The 12,149-nt window shown below is 39.2% G+C and overlaps 1 protein-coding gene across 5 annotated transcripts in view; it reads left to right on the top strand.

The window, feature by feature from the left end:
- Positions 1-11,756, top strand: part of wasf1 (WASP family member 1) — a 133,707-nt gene extending 121,951 nt beyond the window's left edge. For all 5 annotated transcript variants that reach the window (XM_080192894.1, XM_080192896.1, XM_080192893.1 and 2 more), the window contains exons 7-9: positions 322-510; positions 4,354-4,988; positions 10,804-11,756. In XM_080192894.1, coding sequence (XP_080049020.1) covers positions 322-510; positions 4,354-4,988; positions 10,804-10,961 — 982 coding nt within the window. In that variant the 3' untranslated portion in view covers positions 10,962-11,756. The remainder of the gene's footprint in view (positions 1-321; positions 511-4,353; positions 4,989-10,803) is intronic.
- The last annotated feature ends 393 nt before the right edge of the window (positions 11,757-12,149 follow it).

Below are 12,149 nucleotides of genomic sequence, written 5' to 3'. Positions count from 1 at the left end.
GTAATGTCATGTAAATAAGCAGAATATTGTACTGGAAAACAAATCTTTTTTTGCACTGTTTGTAATTTTTCAGTCTGTCATTTTGCAATAGTTTATTTGAGAGTTTTTTATGAATAGAGTACATTTTTGAAATAAAAAAAATTGTTTTTTGTAAAAACTTTGGCTGCTCAGAGAATGAAGTAAACTTGTAGCCTGTTAATTTTGGCCCATTGATTCTTGTGACTCATCCAGCGGTCAATCTGGGCACAATGAATTGTTAGGAGGTGATGTATAATATGTAAGGAGGAAATGATTCTGTAATAATTTTACTTTTTCTGTAAGGATGGAAACATGTGATCATCCAGATGAGCACCTTGACCATCTTGTACAGTCCACCGTACCTTTTAGACATATTAGCGAACATACCAGTGGAATGAGTGACAAACTGTTCGTTTCAAGACCACACGAGCCACCCCCTCCACCACCAGTACAGACAGCAGTTGACATGAAACCAGTACTACCAGCTTTTAGGTAATTAAAATTTACTGCAGTCCAATTTATCTTTTGTGTATTGACTGATTTCGGAATCAAACCTGATTGTACCCCCATAGTGATGCCACATGCAAATTAAGATCTGCTTTGCATTGCTTTAGTTAATATCTGATTCTATTTTTATCTATCTAATCATAGGCAGAGTATTACACAAATGGCTTCTGTGCTATTAACTCTTGATGTTCCCTTGGCCTGTGCTGTCCCTTAGTGACATCACCTAAAAGCACAGTATAAATTGCTCAGTGCAGATCATGTCAGGTGGAGGGAAAGACAGCCAGGGGCTGAGCAAAGGTGGAGTTAAGTGGCACCATGAAGTGCTTCATGACAACATCCAGGGCATCACCAAGCCAGCCATTTGCTGCTTGGCCTGCTCTGGGAGTGTGAAATGTATCTCTGGCCTGATCTATGAAGATGTTTGCCGTGTCCTGAAGGTGTTCCTGGAAAATATCAGTAAGACTTAGTGACCTACACTGAACATGCCAAGTGCAAAACAATGACGTAGAAGTGCCAAGGGTGAACCCTGTATGGCTTCAGTGCTGGAGGACAGTTTTAAGAAAGATTGCATAGTGTTCATTTTCGCATATGCATTGAAGACCTCAAGCTTAATTTTACCTCTCGCTGATTCCACTTTTAGGTTTTCAGTCTGCTTATCCAACAGCCAGCTCTGAATGAGCAGATATAACCTCCAATTAATTATAGGGAAGGTTGAAACCACTGTCTTCAGTTCCCAATCCAAACTCTTGTTTCTTAGGTACTGACTCCATCCTTCTCCCTGGAAACTGATTAAACCAGTCTATTTGCCACCTTGGTGTTATATTTGATCCTGAGGTGATCTCCCAACCACAGATTGTTGCATCATTAAGACTATCTATTTGCACTTTTGTAAGATGACCTGGCTTTGTCCCTGTCTTGGTTCATCAGTGCTGTAAAAGTCACTTGTGCTTCATTACTACTTTTATTCCAGTTCACTTTTGGTTGGTCTTTCACATTCTACTGTGCTTAAACTTGAGGTTATCCAAAATTCTACTGCTAGTACCTTAAATTGCACCAAGTCTTGTTCACTAGTCACACTTGTACTTGCTGATGCTCCCTATCAAGCAACACCTTGATTTTAAAATTCTCATCTTGTTTTCAAATCTCTCCACGGTCTTGCCCTTGTCTATCTCTAACATTTCCCAACCTCTCAACCTTCTGAGAAATCTGTGCTCCTCCAATTCTGGTCTTTTGAGCATTCACATTTTTAATCGCTCTATCAACGGTGGCCTTCAGTTACACCTCAAGTTCTGTAATTCCCTCCCTAGTCCTGTTTGTCTCTACTTCATTTTCCTTTAAAACATTCCTTAAGACCCTTCTCTTTGAGCACATGTTTGAATTTCTCCCTGGTGTCATGTTTTATTTCAGTATTTATTTTCTTGTGGTCCTGTGAAGTGCCTTGGAATGTTTTGTCATGCTAAAGGTGCTATTTAAAGATAAACTGTTGTAAGAAATACAGTCATTTGTACAATTATTCACAGCATTCGTGATTTGATAACTATCTTTTGAGTTAAGGGTAACATGTGACACAGTGGTTAGCACTGCTGCCTCAGTATCAGGGAACTAGGTTCAATTCCAAATTATGTGGAATTTGTGCGTTTTCCCCATGTGGGTTTCCTCTGGTGCTCTGGTTTCCTCCCACACTCCAAAGATGTGCAGGTTAGATTGATTGGCCATGCTGAATTGCCACTTAGTCTCGGGACTGGCATGGTTACGGGGATAGGGCCTCAGTGGGATTGTTGTTGGCACAGGTCCAATGGGCCAAATGGCTTCCTTCTACATTGTAGATATTCTATGAATTTTTCTACCAAGCACAAGATTGGCCACTCCCTTCTTCTGGTATACAATCTTAAATTACACAATTTATGGAAGATGGGACGGTTAACTGGTTAGAACTAATTGGTATCAGCTTTGGAGCAATTTTATCCACAGAGTAGTAATTCATCATCATAGTTGTTCATGTGCATAACAAAATATTCACCTTTGGCCAGTTGCATTTCTTGGTATAAGATTTCTACAATCCAAGCAACATACACCATACTCAACACCATTTCATTGTTCTTACTAGAACATAAGGCACTATTTGAATTCATCCCCCTCCTGATTTAAATGTGTGTTCTCCATTCTTCTAGTTTGCATCCTGGATTTTTATTTGCTTTTTCATTTTCCTTTTGCAATTAATATTTCCAGTGTCAAGAACCAAGTGTGTAGTATCTGCTCTTATGGTAATTCTGGTCCCTTTATTGTGTACGTATGATTTTTTTCTTGTACATAAATGCCATCTGCATTCGCCATGAGAATGGGACTAATTGGATAGCTCCTTGAAAGAGCCAGTGCATCAATGATGCATTGAATAACCACCTCTGGTGCTATACCAATCTATATAGTTAATAGTTTTACAGAAAATTTTGTTTCTAATGCATCTCCTGTGTTTACTGTTCTACAGTGTTGGCTTATATGTTTACCATTGATCTTTTCTCCTTTATGCCATCCAGCTTGTTTACTGACAATCTATTGAATGATATGGGTTCAGACATTGATCCATTCAGCAGCTACTCAATTTCTTTAATATCCATATATAGGCTCATAAGGTTCCTTGAATTTCTGTTGATTTTACTTTGATAAAGATGTACAAACAACCTTAAAGGTATCTGTAATGTCAATTAATCCATATTATGGGAAATTGCACTTTTTGTTTGTATAATATCCTCTGAGGTCAGTAATCTTTGGTCAACAGGGCCGTCTAAATCCATCCTAGCAGTTATTTTGTAAACTAATGCTGTTGTTTTAAAATTCATTCATGAGATGTGGGCGTCACTGGCTGGGTTAGTATTATTGGCCATCCCAAAATGCCTTGAAAAGGTGGTGGTGAGCTGCCGCCTTGAACCATTGCTGTCCATATGATATAGATAAATCCATGGTGCTGTTAGGGAGGGAGTTCCAGGATTTTGACCCAGTGACAGTTGGTGAGTAACTTGGAGGGCAACTTCCAATTAGTGATATTCCCCTACATCTGCTGCCCTTACCCTTCTAGATAGTGAAGGGTTATGGGTTTTTGGAGATTCTGTCTAAGGAACCTTGGTGAGTTGCTGTAATGCATCTTATAGATTATAACGCTGCCCCTGTGTATTGATGGTGAAGGGAGTGAATGTTTAAGATAGTCGTTGGGCTTCTTGAGTGTTGGAGCTGCAGTCATTCAGGCAAGGGGAGAGTATTCCTTCACACACCTGACGTGTAGATGATGCCAGCTTTGGGGAGTCACAAGGTGAGTTACTTGTTGCAGGATTCCTAGCCTCTGACCTGCTTTTCTAGCCACAGTATTGTTATGGCTGGTCTAGTACAGTTTCTGGTTAAGGGTAATTGCCAGAAGGTGGTCCTCCAACCTACTCCGTATGCTTAACTCTCTATCGATGTAATATTCAAACTACGTTAATATGATTTGAGTGGGGGGAGAGGTGAGGGTAATTTTAATCTCAAATGTATATTAAGACTGTTAAATTTATGCTTACATATTTCATCTTTAAGCTATCCTGATTTTTAAAAAGTTGGAATTTCTAATTTTCTCAACTAATTTACTGTTTGGTTCATTAACCGTCCATTTAGTAGCTATTTGTCGCCATTTTGTTTTGACTGGAACTTCATTTGAAAACATCAGATCATTTTCTAATAAATAACAGATGATGCCAGGAATCAACATTATTGCTTTATTAGTTGAGTAAATTACTTTTTCCATTTATATTTGGTTAGAATGTCATACTTGTGCTAAAGATATATTGGTTTTCTTTTCAGTTCCAACTCTGATTTAATGGATCATCGACTTAGGTCGCCAGCAACAAGCAAGGCAACAGTTTTTGTGAGCCCCGCTGTTCCACCTCCACCTCCCCCTTTACCACCACCACCACCACCTCTTCCCGCTGCTGTGTCAGGAGCTTCAGTCAAAGCTCCCATCAATTCGACACCTCCACTCGCTCCTCCGCTGCCGCAGCCAATGGTATCTGTACCACCAGCAACACCCCTTCAGATTGCACCTGGAGTACTCCATCCAGCTGCTCCTCCTGTTGCTCCTCCAATAATAAAACCTTCCCTTCCAGTTTCTGTCACAGCACCTGTGGTTGATATGATGACAACCTTTCCAGCTCAAACAAATGAAGGACAGGGGCTACCTCCACCACCACCACCTCCACCACCACCACCACCACCTCCCCCATCTGGACCACGGTCCTTTTCCCCACTTCTTGGGGGACCTGTCCCACCACCTCCTGGACCCCCTCCCCCACCATCTTTTGGCTCTAGACCTCCTGTTCCCTCAGTTCCACCATCATCTCCTTCCCAAGCTCATCCAGGATCTGACGCCAAACGGCATCCATCATCTTTGCCAGTGATCAGTGATGCTAGGAGTGTTTTGCTTGAAGCAATACGCAAGGGTAAGTATATACTCTCAACTGAAGTTGACATTTTTTGATAATGTATTGTAAATGGATCTGTTGTGGCAATGCATTTGGAAGTGTGTGTAGGTATACATGTACATAAGATGCTGAGCCAAGTTATTTTATATTGGACTTTTGTACATGTGCAACATATGATGTTACGGGTGCCTTCCAGTTCTCATCTATGTGCTGCTTTTGATGGCCTCATCCTAAAGCACATCAGGGTCCATTTGCAGAGTAAAGTCCCACCATTCAGGGTGGTTACATTCTTAGAAAACAGCAAACTTATTTTACAACAGGAGTCAATTTGAAAAGTTTGAACCATTTAAACATTTGTTGCACAAAGAATAAAAGACAATTGAAAACAATGTTTTCAGTAACTGCCCTGCTGTTTAACAAAATAAATACATATTAGTCATGCTTGCCCTTATTATAAGGCTCTTCTGAATGTAATGCACTTTGGAGGTGAAATGTGTGAAAATCTACTTGAAAGTAGATGGAGTAGGTGCAGTGGCTAATGTAGATGTTAATGTGACAGTACAGTTTTTTTAATGGTTTTTTTGCTTCACTTTTCAATCTTGTAAAGTCCTTACTAAGGACTAGTATTAGTGTCAATCACTTCAGAAGTCCTGCTTTTATCCAGGTTTGTGTCATAGACTTTTACCTGTTTTTTAAAATTTGTCATCTGATCTTGATGTGCCAACATTTCGTGTGTAACCTTAGGCTGCTCGTTATGTTCAGTTGACTTCATTAGTTCCACCAATTCTTTAATGGAGAATTCTGGCTTGATGAGACTGAAGCAACTCCACTACTTCATCTGTGGCCAGTTCATCGCATCCTGTCCCTTTATTTTGTTATGCCACCTCAGCAATCTTAGTCATTTCAACATCCATAATCAGTCACCGCCTTGGGCCTAACTTTCTTCCAGCAAACGTTTAAGGTTGATTACTTAACCTCCTTCCTATATGCCCGTAATTATCCCGATTGATATAAGGTTCCAAATTCCTTCCAGCAATTGCGGGCAGTTGAAGTGTATTTTTCCATAATGTCTAGAACGTGCCAGAAACTTGTATGGGTGTGGTAAGCTTTGAAGGTTACAGTATCCCCTTTGTCCATTAGCTGGATGAGTGAGATCATTTTGGGAGTTAAAAGCAAAATTTTAGTGTCTGAATAGTTGGAGATGCAGGCTGCCAAGTGCCCTGGTCCTGATGAACTTTATCCTAATGTCTTAAAAGAAGTGATTAGTGAGATAGCTGATGGACAAGTTCTAATTTTCCATAGTTCGCTAGATTCAGCGAAGGTCCCTTTAGATTGGAAGATAAAAACTGTAATTCTATGGAATTCTTTGGAGTGAGACGAAGTGAGAAACCACAGGCCTGTTAGTTTAACATTTGTCATAGGGAAAATGTTAGTTATTATTAAATAAGTTATAGTAGGGCACTAGGATAAGTTCAAGGTAATCAGGCAGTATCAACATGGTTTTGTGAAAGGGAAATCAAGTTTAACCAGCTTATTGGAGCTCTTTGAGGAAGTAATGTGCAGTGAATAAAAGGGCATCAGTGGATATTCTGTAGTTGGATTCCCAGAAGGCATTTGGTAAAGTGCCATATCCAAGGTTATTGTGGAAAATAAAAACTCATGGTATGGGGGTGACATTGGCATAAATAGATGATTGGCTAGCCAACAGGAAGCAGAGAATAGACGTAAATGGGTCTTTTTCTTTTGGCAAGTGTTTGAGTGATGTGCCACAGGGATCATTGCTGGATACTCGGCTGTTTATAAATAAATCAAATTTATGTAAATGACTTGGAAGATAGGACAATTGCCATATTTGCTGATGACCCAAACATAAGTAGTAAATTAAGTTGTGAAGAGACACTCAAGAAGGCCACAAAAGGTTATACTGTGTGCCCAAAACCTGGCAAATGCAGCACACTGTGGACAAATATGAAATTAACCATTTTTGCAGCAAGATAATAAATAAGCTTATTACAGATTGCAGAGCTCTGAGGCAAAGAGGGATCTGGGTATCTTTGTGTGTGAATTGCAAAGGCTAGTATACTAATACAGCAAGTAATTAGGAAAGTTAATAGAATGTTATCATTTATTGTGAGAGGAATTATATACAAATGTAGGGAGCTTCAGTTATACAGAGCATGAGTGAGACCACACCTGGAGTACTGTGTACAGTATTGGTCACTTTATTTAAGGAAAGATATAAAAGCATTGGAAGCAATTCAGAAAAGCTTTGCCAGACTAATACCAGGAATGGCCAGGTCCCCTCATGAAGAAAATTGAACAGGCTAGGCTTTTGTCCACTGATAAGAGGTGACTTGAGGGGTCTTGATATGGAGAGGATGGTCACTCCTGTGGGAGAGTCTAGAACTACGGTTACTGTTTAAAATAAGTAGTCACCCATTTAAAATAGATGAGGAGAATTTATATCTGAGGGTTGTAAGTCTTTGGCACTCTCTTCCCGAGAAGGCAGTGGAAGCAGAGTCTTTGAATATTCTTACAGCAGAGGTGGGTATCGGGGGTAGGCCAGATGCAGATTTGAGATCAGCCATAATATTTCTAATTGGCAGAGCGGACTCAAGGCACTGAATGGCCTACTTCTTGTTCGTATGTTTGTGTCTATAAGAGTGGGTTGATGTCGAGCATTATCAAGGATTTAAGAAGAACCTTAGAGTTTTTTTCCCTCAAGTAAGTCCTAGCCTCCTGCAGAAGGCAAATTTCAAACCAGGCTTCAAATACTGCAGCATGTGTAAATCCTGTTTGACATTTTCTTCCAGAATAGGCTAGCTTTGACTACATTTAAAGGCTGCTCTGGCTGATACCTTCTCCCCTCGATGCTTGGGTTTCCTTCGGGTGCTCTGATTTCCTCCCACAGTCCAAAGATGTGCAGGATGTCAGACTTTAACTCATAGGTCCCTGCCATAAACTCTATTTCCTGACTCGTGTTTCCAATTCTATTTCTGGTGATTGTCTGATGCTGTTTCAGAATGTTTGTGATCCTGGTATTGTATTTTAACATTCTGAACATGATGTTCTAAGTTGTTACATACTTATGTCAACCTCAGCTCATCCTCGTCACTCATCCTTGCCTTTGTTACTTTGGGACAGCACGGTAGCACAGTGATTAGCACTGCTACTTCACAGTGCCAGGGACCAGGTTCGATTCCTGGCTTGGGTCACTGTCTGTGTGGTGTTGCACGTTCTCCCCATGTCTGCATGGGTTTCCTCCAGGTGCTCCGGTTTCCTCTCACATTCTGAGACATGTGCTGGTCAGCTGCAGTGACCTGAACAGGCACCAGACTGTGGTGACTAGGGGAATTTCATAGTAACTTCATTGCAGTGTTAATGTAAGCCTTACTTGTGACTAATAAATAAACTTTTTAGATTTGATTATTCTAGTGCTCTCGTCACTGGCTTTGCTTTTACCATCTGACATAAACATGTATTCATCCAAACCTCTGCTGCCCCTATCTTAACTCGCACTACATCACATTCACCCAGCACATCTATGCTTGTCCACACTGGTACCCTGAATTTATTTTGATCTATTTATTATTATATTGATCCCCTTGATTCTCAAACCCTGTACCTTAATTTTTCTGGCTCTATCTTCTCCAAATATTTGAAACTCTTGATGTCCTTAATGTGCCCCTCATTGCATCCATGTACCTCAGAACCTTATTGGTCTCCTCTGAACTTTCAGCTTCCTTTCTGTACTTTAGAGACCAAAACCAAACATGTTTTAAAACATGTATCAAGCAACCCCATAATTGTTGTATATATTTTGTTAATTGTAAATATTTGTTTAAAAATTTAGTTCACACCGTTACATGCTACTACTATGCAGTGATGAAATGAGTGGTATTTTCCACTAACAGGATGTGGCAGTCTGTCCAAAAAATGACGATCTTATCATTTGAACAATATCATGTATGAATTTCAGAGTCATAGTATCATAGAGGTTTACAATATGGAAACAGGCCCTTTGGCCCAACTTGTCCATGCTGCCTTTACTATTTTTTAAAACCCCTAAGCTAATCCCAATTGCATGCATTTGGCCCATATCCTTCTATATGCCAATGCAATGCCAAGTACGTAGGCTGTAGTGGTTGGCATATCTTACTGAACAACATGTTCCTCCTGCTATTCGTAATAGGCAGAGTACAAAATATACTCAACATCCCATGTTTGCGAGTCTAAAACAAAACATCCACAGTTAGATGTGATTGGGCAGCACTTGCTGAACAATCCTGAGTGTGTTCATAGCTACACTAATAACCAATTTACAATTAATCAGTCAAGTTCAAAATATGGCTCATTTACATTTGTTAACAGTAACATACATTCATAAGCAAGGACTTGTTCTCCATAAACAAAAATAATGTGCTTAGCCCTTGCATCTTTTTTGAATTACCCAGTAGCATGGAAGCCCATAGTTCCCTGGTGTTTTCTCCATGTCAGCACCTCAACCCAGGGTCAACTTGCCAACTAATTTATCACTTTTCTCCTGTATTATAAATTGTTGTGATGGTTTGAAATTTTGCATTTATGCATTTGACCAGATAAGCGGAAGATGAAAAGCTTCAGCATTGCGCCTCTCTTCAGTAGTACTAGATCTGTTCCTCTTGCTATTTTAAATGAAAGTTAGATTCCAGAATAGTCCATCAGGCCAATTTGCCCTCATGGCGGGGAATGACAAAAGACTGGAAGCATAAGAGCTCCTTTCAAGATATTGTTTTGTGGGTTTTGGCTGTTGCTGGAATTCAGTGCATGGCAAATTGTGATAGGAAGTCCTCACTTTGTCATTTTGATTCCTAATTTGAGCTCAAACTATAATAACTTGATTTGATGGACAATTGTATTTCTACACTAATCTCCTCAGCCAAGCAGTTTTAAAAAAAACATTTGCTCATTAATTCATGTGTGTGTGTGCGCCAGGGGTGTTACTTTTAAAATGTAATTGCTTGACACAGCTGCTTTTTCGGTGCTTAGCCCATTTATGTTTGTAAGAGAACAAGGCCTGTGTGAAAAAGCAAAACACTGTGGATGCTGGAATCTGAAACAAAAACAGAAAATGCTGGAAAATCTCAGTAGGTCTGCCAGCATCTGTGGGGAGAAGTAGAACCAACGTTTTGAGTCTAGATGACCCCTTGTCAAAACGGTCTGTGTGATACCTTACTCTTTCATAACTGCGCACCCTCGCAGAATAGCAGGAGCATTAGTCAGAAGTTACTCAGTGGACTGTACGTAAAGTGAGCCAGCTTTGTACGTTCACTGATATCCTAACTCAATGGCCACTGGGAGTTGTGTTATTTACGGAAAATATGAGAAATTTAATCGCAGTCAGGTTTGTGTGTACATTTTGTGTTGCTTTTCCTTGAAATGCTATATTTAATGATATATGTTGGTGTGGGTGTAGCCTGGCATGGAGATTGTATCTTGAAAATGATATTTATGATTTGATTTATTATTGTCACATTTTAGTATACAGTGAAAAGTATGTTTTTTGTGCTGTACAGACAAGTTGGATAAATATCAACAACATAATACAGATTAAGCACACACAGTTTATTATGATATGCTGTCAAATAATGGCTTTTGAAATTCTAATGCTGTAAATGTTCTGTAGGTTTATGTTGCCCTATTTTGCTTTGCAGAGATCTTTGTTGAAAAATAAAGATTTCTCCACTATTTTCAGAATGTGCAGCACACACATCTAAGTGAAAGATTCCTCTTTTAATGAAGAATTAGCATAATTCAGTATTTAAATAATCTGCTGTATCTTATTGCTTGGTAGGCATTCAACTTCGCAAGGTGGAAGAACAGCGTGAACAAGAGGCAAAACATGAACAAGTTGGAAATGATGTGGCAACTATTCTGTCCCGACGTATTGCAGTGGAGTACAGTGACTCCGAGGATGATTCGGAGTTTGATGAGGTGGACTGGCTGGAATAATGTGACTGACTAACTTGTACAGTGTGGAGTTTGGTATTGGCATTCATTGTGGCACTCCATAGGAATGTATCCACATTTCATAGTTGGGGGATGTTTTTGTATTTGTAACACTATAACATCACTTGATAGCAGTTTCCTGAGATGGAGGGTCACTCGAGTAATTTTTGATTCATTTCACCTTGCATCATTTTTTAAAATACAAGCTAGGTGTTTTCGTCTAGGTTACAGTTCTGTGGAGAGATTTGTTTTGTATGTTTATAGAACAAAAACAAACCACTAAGTATTAAAAATGGGACACTGTAAAATTCTGCAGACCCTATTTTGAAAATCTTGTGCTTTGTCTGAGTGCACTGGACTTTGAGAGAAGACATTTGTATCCAAAGTTGAAGGGCAGCTCTGATTTATACTATAAAGCACGTTAGAAATGCTATTTGTAAGCTAGGTCTTGCACTATAGTTGTTTCAAATGTGAAGAGACAACATACCCTTTTAGAAAACATTGCCTAAGTTAGTACTGATTAAACAAACCATATGCACTAATATTCCATCATGAGTAATTGGACTGCCTGTAATAAATAGAAGTCATTGATACATTGTGGTGACTTGCCTTATTCCAATATTAATAATTTAAATAAGACTTCTTTTTGGTTGAATGTACTATTTTGCCTGCACATTGTGTTCATCTGTGAAAACTACTGATTAGAAGACAGAACATTACCTATTTAACTGCAAGTGATACAAGAATAACAGTTTTCCTGGCATTTACTGTATTTAATAAATCAAAATTTGTTTGAAATCTGCTTTCCAAGTGACTACATTCATCATAAATCCAGAGACCATTCTGATGCTTTTTGTCATATACTCCTGATTCTTGTTTTATTACCTTTATTTAATAATTCAGCAAGTTCACTTCAAGTGTAGTGGGTTGTTTCATTTTATTTTAGCGCATTTTGCAGCAACCCATATGAACTGGGTTGACCAAAGTCATGGGTGACTTTTAAATTTGTTAAATCTGAAATTGAACCAGCTGCCTTCCTTGATGTTGGTCAGCTTGGAAGTAGCATTAAAGACAGGAAAGGCTTTAATCTAAGCTGCTGCTAAGAGGTATAATATACACTTGCAAAATAAAATTGAAGATGTACTCAGCTTATTTTAGTATTGCATCCAGTCCTTAGTGGATTTTCCAAAT

This window comes from Carcharhinus amblyrhynchos, chromosome 7 (genome assembly GCF_965287045.1).
Source record: "Carcharhinus amblyrhynchos chromosome 7, sCarAmb.v2.hapA, whole genome shotgun sequence".
In the NCBI taxonomy this organism is placed as follows: domain Eukaryota; kingdom Metazoa; phylum Chordata; class Chondrichthyes; order Carcharhiniformes; family Carcharhinidae; genus Carcharhinus; species Carcharhinus amblyrhynchos.
Note: the sequence above shows the minus strand (reverse complement) of the source record. Positions and strands in the feature narration are given on the sequence as shown.